The 13,843-nt window shown below is 32.9% G+C and overlaps 1 protein-coding gene across 2 annotated transcripts in view; it reads right to left on the bottom strand.

The window, feature by feature from the left end:
* Nucleotides 1-394: 394 nt before the first annotated feature.
* The window catches only part of GABA-B-R1 (gamma-aminobutyric acid type B receptor subunit 1), a 264,127-nt gene continuing 250,678 nt past the window's right edge, over nt 395-13,843 (bottom strand). The window contains exons 15-16 of one of the 2 annotated variants that reach the window (XM_073080154.1): nt 11,242-11,317; nt 395-2,878 (exon numbers count right to left, since the gene is read on the bottom strand). In XM_073080154.1, the coding sequence (XP_072936255.1) occupies nt 2,856-2,878; nt 11,242-11,317 (99 nt within the window). In that variant the 3' untranslated portion in view covers nt 395-2,855. Of the gene's footprint in view, nt 2,879-11,119; nt 11,318-13,843 lie in introns of those variants that run through there. The other variant, XM_073080153.1, reaches the window with a different exon arrangement.

Raw genomic sequence — 13,843 nt, 5'->3', positions numbered from 1 at the left:
TTAAAGTGAGCTTGCCTTTTTAGTCATTCGTGGACTACATGAACTCAAAAAAAGTTTGAGATTTTTTTCTGTCGCTTTAATCATTATTTTCATTAAACAGTTATCTATCAACTTAAATAGCTTCAAATCTGTGTCTATACTTGGGCTAATTTTTTATGTTGTGGTATTCGTAAATGCCATTTCTCTCCGTCGACTTCAACATCGGGTTGACTATTGCATCATAGAACCGCAAATGGATTCGGTCACTACGACTCAAATCTAGATAAATCCACGTAATTTCGCTGGTGATCTATTTCGCCTGATCCGCGTGTGAACAATGACGAAGACGTGCTTGACTAACATTAAATTGGGGTATATTAAACTAGTGAAGACAAATAAAACAAGCGCATACATTTAGATCATTCAATGATTATTTATTTACACAGTGATGACTTAGGTGACAATTACAACCAAACATTCATACCACAGAAAAGTAAAATACTACTCATTTACAAAGCTTATAGATTTTGAACGATTTCTAATATTCTAACTAACATATTTGAACGAGGTTATCTAGTCAATGAAGATGAAGGATCTATTGAATTTGATTTCACAAAACTTGAAACCTTCATTGACAAGATCAAAAACGATGTCGAAATTTAATAAAATTTAGAACGTCAACAATTAATATACGTATTATTTTTCGAAACAATATTTATATACATCGATAAGACAACGATTGGTGATCTAGATAGTTTTAAATTCTATGCAGTTAAATCTTTGACCAGGCCGTATGCGTCCGAATTCAATAAAGGCTTTGGTAAGCTTTAAATCAAATTACATTTGAGATTTACGTCTTGGGAAATCGTGAAAAGTAAACTGCTTATTGCGGGCCGTAAGACTTTTGATTAAAGGGCAAGAAGGTAATAAAATAGAATAAGAAAACTTGTTTTACTGTTGAAGTACACGAAATGGAAAAATATAAGCTAAGGTTACACTTAAATTATTGCCGGCAGAAAATTAAGAACAGGTATTTTAACCTATAATTTGAAAAATATATGGCGTATTTCATTATATTATTTGTAATTCTCTCATCCCATTTTTTTATAATTGCATATCTCTGCAATAATACTAAATTGGAATTTCAAACATTTTGAAGCATCTCAGCAATTAAAAAGAAAATATAATTACCCTAAGTGTGCCAATATTGAAAAGAAAGTAAAGAAATGAACTACGTTAACAATCCAAATAAATGCTTACCGTTTTTATACATAATAGCGGAAGAGAAGCGATGTTTACAAGCGCCATTCCTTTTACATTAGGAAAACAAAATGGCTGTCTCAACATATTTGAACACTCGAGACCACAAACCCCTGAAGATATGGCTATTTTCAAAAACAAAGTTTTCACAGTTTCATATTTTTTATCATTAATTCAAGTGCCCACAAATAATTAGAATCCAATCTAATCTATTCTAGTATAGCAACTAGGACTAATTTCACTTAAATTATCTAAACACATTAATTTTAATTGGCAGTGCTGCAGTATCTGTTCCATAATCTAAATAATTATTATAATCTGTTACATTTAGATGACGGATGAAATTTAGGTACTTATTTAATTTGACTACACCTTTATCGAATTTAAATATTTTCTGATTAATCTAGGTTCTATTTACATAACGATTTCTTTTGGCATCCATTATCACTGGACCAGAGCCATAAAATGTTTCTGAAAGTATCTTTACTACCTTATTACGATTAGGTGTCGCTGTTGCATGTGATTTTGTTACCTCTTTCATTGTGATATGTAAAACAAGATCAATATTAGTAATTTTAACACCCAACTAATAAATTTTAATACCTAGTATTTTGAGTGACATTTAATTTAGAACTCATACGATGATCTTAGCAGGTAACATTCATAATAATATAAATTTTAAAAACATATTGCCTCTTCGATAATGTAATAGAAGTAGCAAATATGAAGTGATCACAGCCCATTGATTGCTCATCATCAACAACCCATTACTGTCCCACTGCTGGGCACGGGTCTCCTCTCATAATGAGAAGGAGGATTGATTGGTACTTACCGTGAAATCCAAACCCCAGAAGAAGACAATTGGAATCTGTTAATATTGAAACGTTACGAGTAATACGATAGCACTAAGCTAGATAGATAAATTACACCTTTGGGAAATTTAAAAGGACTTTCTGGTGTGAAGATTTTTATTTTTTCTTCTTTAGAATAATTTCGAACTTTCGAAACAATTTCGAATATAGACATTTAGGATACCGATTCCAAATTAAAACCAGGGTTTTCTTACTTAGGCTGAGATCACTGTTAGTTATGAGTATGTAAATATAAATTAAAATTAAGATATATTTAAATAAAATAATGTTTTTCAAATATATAATATATTACTTTCAGAAAGAAGATAACGCCAATTATCAATAAATTATATAAGTACTTTCATTACATAGGGTATACCTATTGTAAATAACCTTGTAAACCAACTGAGCAACAATCAATAATTTTACAACCAATAAATAACTATATCTACTTACATACACTATATTATAACAACTCGTGCACACATGCCGTTTCTACAGACTTTCGATGTCACAAAATTACAAATTATAAGTTCATATTATTACAAAGAAATCGCCCGTGTAACACTTTGTTGTAACACATACAACTAATTCTTCTCGACTTCGAAATTGCATACAACCAATTATCTAATTATATAAGAACACTTTATTTCTTAAAGTTAAGTATTTTTGTAGAAGAAAAACTCTATAACGATGATAGCACAAAGTTCTTTATAAATATATTCGTTTAAAGTACGGATGTATATCGAAGATCGTTGCGAGCGATCAGATGTGCTCGTCCTGTACATCTGCCAAGAAAAAGAAAATTTATTTAATAAAATCATACTAAATTATAATATCATTAACTCTAACATTGATACAAGAAATTAACGATAAGTGAGTTGTTGAGCAAATATTAACAAAAAGCTTTTAAGAAATAACGCGCTCAGCGAAAGCTTCATATTGGTGGGTCCTCACAAATCATTCTTTTTATTACGACTATGTTATTATGTTTATCTAAATTGTATGTTACTCAATAGTTTTAACGGCTTAATTCGCGTGATTTTTTCGAGATAGCCCTGCAGGTTTTGACCTATACAATGCCCTTCTTCAAGAGCATCAGCCGGTCGCCCTGAGGTCGGGATGCAGACTTTTAAAGTTATTTATTCTCTTCAAGTTATATTAATTTCAAAACTTCTACACTATATTGCTTTGGCTCTTCAGAAATCAATAACAATATCATCCAACAAGTTAAACGTATTTGTTATGATCTAAGCTCAACAATATCATCCAACAAGTTAAACGTATTTGTTTTGATCTAAGCTCAATTAGTGAATAAAAACATTTAATGATATTCCATTTCCATTATTCTTTTATGAGGCACTTACTCGGAAGTTCTCAAGGAGTATGGAACAACTGTGAGTGGCATTTGATGAAAACCTTGTTTTATTTACGGCTAGCGTTCGCTGCTTTAGTATGTGTATGTGTATTTTCGGTAAGTTGATGAAATAAACAACAAAGTCTTCCAATTATGTTTATATGAGCATTATAATAATTGATGGTAATATCCATAGATATTATTCTACTGACGTTAGGTACATACTTATCATACATTAAATATGTTATTTGTGACTGATGGAAAAAATAATAATTTTCGATGTGTTGACCCGCCAATATGTTCGAAAAAATTATTACATAAACAATAATTAAATATAATGATATGTGTAGCTTTCACTTTGAATAAATTTCGATAATATTTTCATTTCATATATTTTATAATAGTGTGATAGAGTATATTTATAAATTTTGAATTATCAGGAAATCGTGACCTCTTTGTATATTTTGTAGAAAAGATAGTAATTCATATCCTAAGAATATAGTACGCCACACAGTCGTTTTTGCGAGTACACAACTTCCGGATTGCTCAAACTTTTGAAAGTAATTTGAAGTTATCTACACATATAATTTATTGATAAATAAACTGCATAACGAAATAAAGGAAGCGGATGGATAAAACTTAACTCTAAACATTCATGCAAGGAAATCTCGTTACTCAACTTTTTACTCGCTAAATTACGGAAAATTTGACAGAATTCAGCATAGATTTTGGTGGAAGTCTAAAGTAGCCGGTGGGTTTAACATTAAGTGCTCGGCTGTGTCAAAGCCATAGTGCGTATTTTTCATGTTCGTCCGATGGGTACTCGTCCGGATGCTGGAGCGGAGCCAAACTTTTCTCAATTATCAAGGCCTCTGCCATCGAAAACTAACGTTGATAATTCTATTCCAGAGGGGAATCTAACAAATCATTTGATTGGATGAATCGAAAGTAATATAACAATGCGAATGGGGTCGACTATTTTATGATAGAACTGATGTCATATTTCAGTCTATTTAATATGTAAAACTTATTATGAGTCGTATTGGGACAAGAGTGCAATTTTCACATTATCGTATCATATTTTAAAATCATATATGTAAGGGAGACTGGACATGAATTAATTAACTTGGGAGATCAATAATATTAGGTAGTATTACCAAAATTATGAACTGACTTGATCTTACCCCATTTTATATTGAAAAAGAAAGTTCCCAGCAATGGGACAGTTGGGTAAATGATGATTATCAGTAAGAAAGCGATTCAGATAGCTTGTAAATCGAGGCAAACAACATAGACTGTTCGCTACATGTGCCGAAAGACAGATATTTACAGGGATTAGGAGGTGTCACGACACAATGGCGGGGAAGTGCAACGTGGGGAACATGCAATTGGAAACACAAAACAACGGACAACTTCACTACGGGGTGGAACTCCAACTAGTACTTACGTCACGGTGCCAGCGCCACATTTAGACTTAACCACGGTACATCGATTTCAATACTTTCTCTTCATATTTAGATTATAATTAAAAGCCAATTTCGATTTAATAAATGTATTTAACAGTATTCTTAATAATTTAGACGTAGGTGATTTATTATAATTTTTATATTCGGCAATTTAACGAGATTTGACTGCATGAATTTAAAACACTACATCTAAATAAATTATACAAGTAATTAAATAATGAATAGACAAATAAATATTGTGATATTTATCTAGCTAGTAACAACATAATTTCACACGATCTGGCAACCTTTACACTAATACTATCTACTTATACAAATGGTGCCAATTAAATAAAAATGTGTCGAAATAGAAGACATCGGTGTTAACAATAAGTTCGTAATATTAAAAAGCACAGAGATCAATCGTTGTAGCGACGCTTACTCTATCGTGGAGCTCGACGAGCTCAGTCAGAAGACCTTAGAAGAATAGAGTACAACTATCGTGGTTATAATTAAGATTACAATAGAATAGAAACATTAAGTAGAACGTATCGCTAAGAGTACCGCTAAGTCAGTCTAGTGGGATTTAAGGTAATAATGTATATACAATAGAACACGTTAGACAATACAACACGTGCAAACATACAATCTGTGTGAGGTAGAGAGACTTAGATTGGGGCGGCGGGGCGGCTGTCGCACAACGGAACATTTGTAGGGACAACTGAACAACATCTAAGTGATCGGTCAATATGTAATGAGGGATATATGTTGTTAGATCTATTAGTAAGATTCATTATACATAAAATAATAGAATATCTATAAGACACACATATTTCACAATACCGATGTTAGTTATGTTTGCAAAGATAATATTAAGCGACGAGCGTAAGTAATAAGGGCGCGGAAAGAATTTTGATTGTTTATGTAATATTGTAATAACGTCATCTGACTCCCACGCCAGATTCTTTCAGTGTCCCGTAAAATTATCTAGATCTTTACTTAGGATCTTTGATATTTACATGATTTAAAACTGTTAGTGGAAGTAAGATTGTACGACTCTCGATTATTTGAAATTTATCTTACTGTATTGTAACGTCATTGTAACAGTTATTCACTCTGTACACTTGTATCATAATAATGTTGATTTCAATTTTAAGATGTCAAATTCCAATTCAGGTACATTTTAGTAAAAAAGTATTTATTTGATTAAAGTTCGAATTAAAAAAGTTGAGTAGAACTTTATCAGACATTACCGCCCCGCCCTAGTGTAGACTAATTAAATTTATCTGCAATACTAGACACATTGTAATAAAACACGACATATCACAAACAGTGTAAGAAATAAATTTTATATTACTTCTAAATATACCAACTTATTGCGTTATTAAAGTCTTTATAATTAATGTGTATCTAAATTATTATTAAACGTAGTGAACAGATTTAATAAAATATTACTTCATATTTTTTTGTGCTCGAGAACGAATCACTTTTACTAAGAATTTTAAAAACAAATAGATAATCTTAAGAACTCTAAAATATGGAAAAGTGCAACAGGTTTTATTTATTCTGATAAGATAAAATTACAATTTCAATTCTCAACTTAAATTAAACTTTATTACCTACCACAACATAACATTAAATTCTCTTATCGTCTAAATTTAATTACTATCCTTGCGAATTCAACAATCTTCGTCATTTATCATTCCAATTACGTAGTTCTATCAATATCCAAAAAGTAACTTATCACAATATGGTAATACGACCGGGAAGAATATAAATTGATACACAAAATCGACTCAAAAAATGTTCGTTAATCAATTTGGCTCCATGAAAAAGTGAATAAACAAACATCGTCAGGAGACTGACAGTTGATTATGAAATGGGTTTCACGAGCTCCGGTGCAAGAGCGGGGAAAATTAAATATCTCGCCGTACTTCTATAAATATGGTTATTCAAATTGGTAGTATGAAAACGTAGTCTTTCCAAAATGTTTTTCGGAAAACAATGAAACTACATGATTTACATGTAAAAATGGAAATGAAAAGGAAATAAAACGAGTAAATAATGTAACTGTTTCATTACTCGAATGATATACTACTGGTTCAGATAGATTAATGTTAACTTCAAACCGTTATTGAAGTAATTTTATTTGAACATGATTCAATAAGAAGAACGAATGAAAATAAAATATAATGTATCCAATATTTTTATGTTTCATTAAACAGTAAATTGGACAAATTCGTCTGTTAAAACGGCGTAGACACAACCGATACGAAGATAATTTCAATTTACTTTTATTCGTTATTTTATATGACGTAAAATGGGAAAGAGACTGGATGAGTTGAATGAAGGCGTGTTTACTGTAATATCGTGAGAAAGAAAAAGAGTTTTTCTTCATAATCTTCTCTTCATTTACTATTTCTAGGTACGAGCATATATCGTTTATATGAACGGAGGGAATATCCAATCTTCATTACCGGGTAATGTAATTGCTAGGATTGGCGGTTAACTTCATGGTCCAAGAAATGAGCGGTCGGGAAGACATATCCGTCCATTTTAGTTCACACAAGTCCTATATGAATTTAAGTTTATGTTTGACATCCATCTTTCACTTAACAATAACCTTTTGGTAAATGTATGTCTGTATTTTTAAAACGAAATGTGAAGTAACGTAAATTGGCAGCAGTATGAGCCATGACAAATTCTGTTCATGTGAGTTTTTAGTTAAAATGGAATCGTATTTCATTAATCCGGGTGCAATTTTGCAAGAATCGCGTAATTCATTCATAAGCGACGGATATATCCTGTGGAGTTGGATCCAGTTCAATATTTTATCCAATATGAAAATGCTTTCCTCTTTTTATATCTTTTATTTGTTGAATTTTTTTTTCGTTCGTTTCGTTAATATTTTAAAGTTAAGTAATAACCGCTTTTGTTACAATATCTTACAAATTTAAATAAGAAAAATTCAGAATTTTAAGACATGAAGATTATAGTCTGTAATATCTATTTTCAAGAAATTGTTCTTCAGAAATTCCTGGATAGTGCTTACGGAACTGCAATTTGAGCTTAAGTTTACTTTGAAGCTCGCGTTTCAATGACTTTGAACTAGTGGATACCCTTGTCAGGTTGCCAGTTAGTGGAATCACGTAATGGATTCCAGTCTACAGGATGGATTTGTAAACCTCCATCGGATAGAGTTTGCTTTATTATATATTTGAGAGTGCTGTAAAGTTTCTATCAAATTACAAATTCTATTAAATATTTCCCGGAAGGGATAGCAAATCGTTACAGAGTAATGGCGGTTGATTTTGAGGGTCGAGAAATGAGCGATCGGCGAAATGTGTTCATTTCCTCTTTCATTTCATTCGCTTGCAAAAGCGCAAAATAAAATCTCATTTACTTTAAGTCTCCATGTTTTCTTACACATCTTTGATTTTTTATGTTATATAAGGAATTTTCGGAATTTGATGAAATTGCATAAATTGATGATTATGATTCAGCAATATTTTAAGTCAAAAAGCTAATTAATTACGTGCTTTTATTTGATTTTATGTGTCAGTAAATGAGCGATTTTAAGATGAATCTGTTCCATTATGGCGTACAGAGCTGCAAATAGGATCTCGCGTTTACGTTTAGCACGGCATTAATCTTTCGTAAGTTCGCTAGGTTCTATCCGTATACCTATACTCGCGAGTGCATTAAGTGTTCAGAATGCCAGGATAATGGAATGGATTCCAATCTAGACGATAGATCAATCTTGTCGGAATGGAACGAAATCCTTTTTCAAATATCAACGTATAATGCAATGGAACTTCTTCTGAATGATTGATTAAGTTAGTTATTAAAAGTATCAAGACTATTTGTTACGTTATTGCTTCTAATAAGATGATTGTTCTATTGTATGCCTAAATAACTGAACCGGGGAGATTTATGTATCCATTTTTAATAACTTACATATTAATTTATCAATTTCTGAACAATCTTCGATCTACTTTAAATTAATATAGGGGTTCTTCACTTCTTTCTGTATTGGAATTATTAGAAAAGTTTCAACTCAAAGGCTTCATCGTCTAAATTGCGCCTTATAACAAAAGTTTAATCTGGATTCATTATTACATCTATCAGATTGATCGCATCGCGATCATAACAGAAAGGCATCTTAGTCTAGTCCAAATAATCTATCTTCTCTTTTTTGATCTTGTTTGATTCTCTCCATTCAATTTAAGGAAATATTATATTTTCAACTGAATATCAAGAAGATAACCTAGTAAGCTTCTCATGCAATATCAATTGTTAATAGCATTAACAATTGATCTTTCGGATTTCGTTTTGAGTTAGATCCAGTAATATACTAATGGATCCGGAATTGGATTGAATTCTGTTATCGAGGAGTAATACAATAAGATCCCGATTTCTATTCCATAAACACAATTAGGTCGTCGTGCTCTTGGCTCGCTGGCAAGTAAGAAAACTTTGTTGATTTATGAACTATATTAACCCGTTAGCATAGCTAAGTAGGTTACGGGCTACGGCATACTTTTTGAGGAATGAATAAAAGAAAATTGATATATTATATGAATAATAGCTTTCCAAATGTCGTTAAAGTAAAAGGTTTTGATCATTGAAATATGAAGACTAATGTATGTTTCCAATATTAGTTGTAGATTGTTTAATTTGAAAAATATCTTTGAAGGAAAGTTCTTTGAGGGTAGCATTCTGGAATTAAAAAGGTTAAATTGTCATAATGGACAATGTGACCTATATTTGATCTGATGACCTGTCCAATTTTAACTAGCAAACGAAATCTATTCCAGTCCATTACTCCTAGATTATCGACATTCAATTGACATTAATGGATGTTATTTAAAAAATTAAAAAAACTTCGAATATATCTGCTTTCGAAAAGACACAGCTATATTGAAAGGATACTTGTTTTCGACCTGAATCTATATGGATAACGATGGATGCGTCAGTCTAGTCCATCTATTTCTGTAACACAAAGGAATGTTACATATTGTATTACATGTACGATGTCATGTCAAAGCACATTGATATGCGGATCTGGTTGAAACCATTTCCGCATTCGATATCCAGTTCGACAAATATTTATCAAAAACGTGCACGATACACGATTGGGTACTGGTGCACTTGCTTTTATTTGTTACTAGAAGAATCCTAGTCACAATGAAAGTAAAGAGACGTTTTTTTATTTAATATTTTGGGCTAGGGTTTAAAGATATTCTCGGAGAAGTCAAGATTGAAAATGGAGATGCGGAAACAGCGCATGTTATCGATGTTAATGCCGCGGTGGAAGATTTATCCTTAGAAATGTATATTTGTTTCGTCCCATGCACACTGGGGACCTTAGGGTCAATGAATCGACCAAAAAAAAGGATATGTGTTTTATTTTCGTAGATAGTTATGGAGAATTAGAATGGTGGACGTGCCGTAGCTAGAGTGGCGGTGACGGTAATAAGTATTTAGGTTAGTAAACAGCTTTCAGAGAATTATATTCGTTTATCTATGATAGACACGATATTAGGTATCCTATGACAATGAATCGACATTACACAAAACTGGAAATTTCATCGAGAGTCAATGTGAGACGGAAGGTATTTTTATTGTAATTCTTTAGTGTAAGGGTCTATAGGTAGTTCTCGGAGAAGTCGATTTGTAGCTCTCAAAGTCCATTGGTCTATGACACAACAATGAGATTGCTAGTGGCAATGAATGAATGTAAGACGAAGGGGTTTTTAATTATTATTTCGTATTGGGTTATTATCATTCTCATTTGGGGTTCAATAAGGTCTACAGGTAGCTCTCGGAGAAGTCGAGGTCGGAGACGGAGGCGCGGGAGGAGCGCGTGTAGTTGGTGGAGGTGCCGTAGTCAGAGTGACGGTGACGGTAATAAGTATCTAGGTTAGTAAAGAGCATTTAGAGAATTCTATCTGTTTATCTATGACATACACGATATTAGGAATCCAAGTGACAATGAATCGACGATACACAACACTGGAAATTTTATTTGCTAGTAACAATCACTATGAGGTGAACGATTTTTTTATTTTGTTTCTAGGTTTATAGGTAGCTCTCAATGTCTATTCGTTTGTCCATGACACAATGGGAATACGTATGGCAATGAATGAAAATAAGGTGACGGTATTTTTTCTATTTCATTATTTTGTGTCGGGTTCTTATTATTTTTATTTGGGGTTGAGTAAGGTCTACAGGTAGCTCTCGGAGAAGTCGAGGTCGGAGACGGAGGCGCGGGAGGAGCGCGTGTAGTTGGTGGAGGTGCCGTAGTCGGAGGTGGCGGTGGCGAGGTCGGCCAGCACGCCGCCCGTACCTTGCGTCACGCCGTCCGCCGCCGCCGCCTCGCGCTCCGCCAGCTTCTGCTTCAGCACGCGTATCCGCTCCTCCTTCTGTGGAGTGGATCGAGTTAGTATCTGCTTGCAATCCATTAAAAACATCACAAGATGTTTGATCTTTTTTTAAATCATTACTATATTTGAAGATGTGTACAATATATTTTTTTTTTTATTTATACCAAAAACAATAAAATACGAATATAGGTTCCGGATTTCTAGGCACCTTGATTGTTCGATGTTATCAACCCATATTTTGAAAAGAACATATGATATAATGTAGGAGAGTGTCTTACATATTAAACCGATGTTCTTAATAATGCGTGAATCTACAATCCTCACTTGACCAGCGCAACGCTAAGTATCTACACACTTATGTGGATATATTATATAGAGAATTGCTGAAATAGTTTATCGTATATAGAAAGGTTGAAAAACCGAGTTCAACAAATGTTTATCCAGTAAAAATACAGAAAAAAATTTAAACACAAGCACAGTTCAAATTGAGCAATACCAAAGACTCCAAAGTGGTATGAACAAAATGCATCGACCCGCGATATAACAATTAATTGAAATCAGCTGCTCACGTGTTTCCCCTTACTTATCTTCGCTGTACGCATACCTTTCCGTGAGTCACTCTATGGGCTCACTGAAAATCAGCGCTGTGGTGCAACACACCATGGCATCAATGCTGAGTACCTTTTCCGTATGTAATGTATACATACAAGCATAGGGATATGCTGTAACGTACCTAATTAACTATTGTATTTTTATTCGGCTGTGTTGTTTTATTATATACCTTGAGTTTTCTATGTACCTATATCCCTCTATTTTGTAATTAACTAAAGTAATTTGTAATTGTTATGTGTGTGTGTACAATGCATTACGTAATAAAGTTATGTCTTTCCTTTCTTTCTAAACATCTGTCTATGTGTGGGTTATATGCGTGAATATAGATGCGATGCTACACAAATACGTTACACCAAGTCAAAGCCCACTATAACAAGACGAAGCCCCGACCATCCATCACGGCGCTTCAATGCGGGTTAGTGGAGATTGTTAGTATGGGTTTTGCCCAACTTTATTGCTATTCCGAGATTTCCGTATTTCGCTCTGCAGTAACAACTACGTATAATCTAGGTGAGTGAGGACAGAGCATATTCGGTAACTACTGTAGCTAACTCAAATTCAAAAATATTCAATTTTTAGTTTAGATTTTAGATAAATAAATTGGTGTGTTCGTGATTCGACTCCGGACATACTACTGCAACACTTATTTGCCTAATAGTAGCAGTATTGAGCGCTGGTGGATTCCGGTTTCAAGGAAGTAAGGAAGTCATGCTTATCCGTACCGTTCAGACTTATACCTCAAGGATCTGTGGCCGATCTTAGATAAAACTCTAATCTTTTCTGGGGTTGATTTCAGATGTCCATCTATACACAGCAGTATCTATATACCATCAGGTGGACTGCATGCTCGTTTGTTACTTTATAATATTTATAAAATAAAAATCATGCTTTTTAATTGAAACAATAGCCGCCTCTTACACGATGACACCTTTCATTATCCTACATTGTGTTTTGTATTTGTTAAAACACAATGTGATGGTGACAATATAATGATTCCCTGAGTAGTTATAGCACACACAATACCCATTGTATAAACTTACTCCTAAGTATTTGCTTTTAACGTAACTTAAAACTTTAACAACACTAATGTACTTTCCCGCTCTTAGCTCTAATACACGCAATTCTTCTAACAATTGTGGCGAAGAAAAACCTTTTATGGTTGCAAGGAAATAATACGACACATGTGCGAAAGACAGTTAATTAAACTTCAACGGTTTTTATTATTTTATCCTTGGCGGCGTAACATTGTATTGTGAATTAAAGCTTTTTAGAACTTTTTGCTTTATCCGTATTTGTGTTTATGTCGATAATATTTTATGAAATAAATATGCAAAAGCTTTCGGTGTTATTTTCTCTCTTGTTGGTCAACCTAATTATATATTTTTGTTTAGTGACTAATTAACGAATTTTATTGTTGTTTTTTTTATTATTAGTTTTTATTCATTAAGGAATCGAATTTTTTGTTCAGGTATTTGTAGAAATTAGACAGTGGAACAATTTTAGAGTTATCAGCTTGGGGGTTCGGGAATAAAATCACGGCCGTAAACTTCAAATAATATCTCTGCCAATTTTCTAAAAAAAGTTCTAAATTGTGACCTAAATTCTTCACATTTTAAAATTAAATGTACCTACAGTTCAATAACAAACATGAAAATAAAACTAAAATTCCCTTCTGCATTGACAAACACGATTATTCGTAGTTTAAAACGTTCATACCATGTAGGTAGCCGTAGTGGACTGACTGAAACTATGGCAATTTTAACTTTCTATGTCCCATACCGCACCGGGGGCATAACCGAATATCCTGAATGCCATCTATTTTATCAACTCACAAACAGTAAATTTTTAAATTTAGGAAAAGCTGAATTTTATACACCATGCGTCCTTTATTGATGTCAATATATTGAATATTGAACGAATGAAAACTGATCACTGAAGGGCTAAAATGCTAAT

The sequence above is a fragment of the Epargyreus clarus genome, unplaced genomic scaffold, assembly GCF_041222505.1.
Source record: "Epargyreus clarus isolate Ecla_fem2 unplaced genomic scaffold, WU_Ecla_fem_2.2 ptg000014l, whole genome shotgun sequence".
Taxonomy (NCBI): domain Eukaryota; kingdom Metazoa; phylum Arthropoda; class Insecta; order Lepidoptera; family Hesperiidae; genus Epargyreus; species Epargyreus clarus.
The sequence above is the reverse complement of the archived record's forward strand: the minus strand, read 5'-3'. Positions and strand labels throughout refer to the sequence as shown.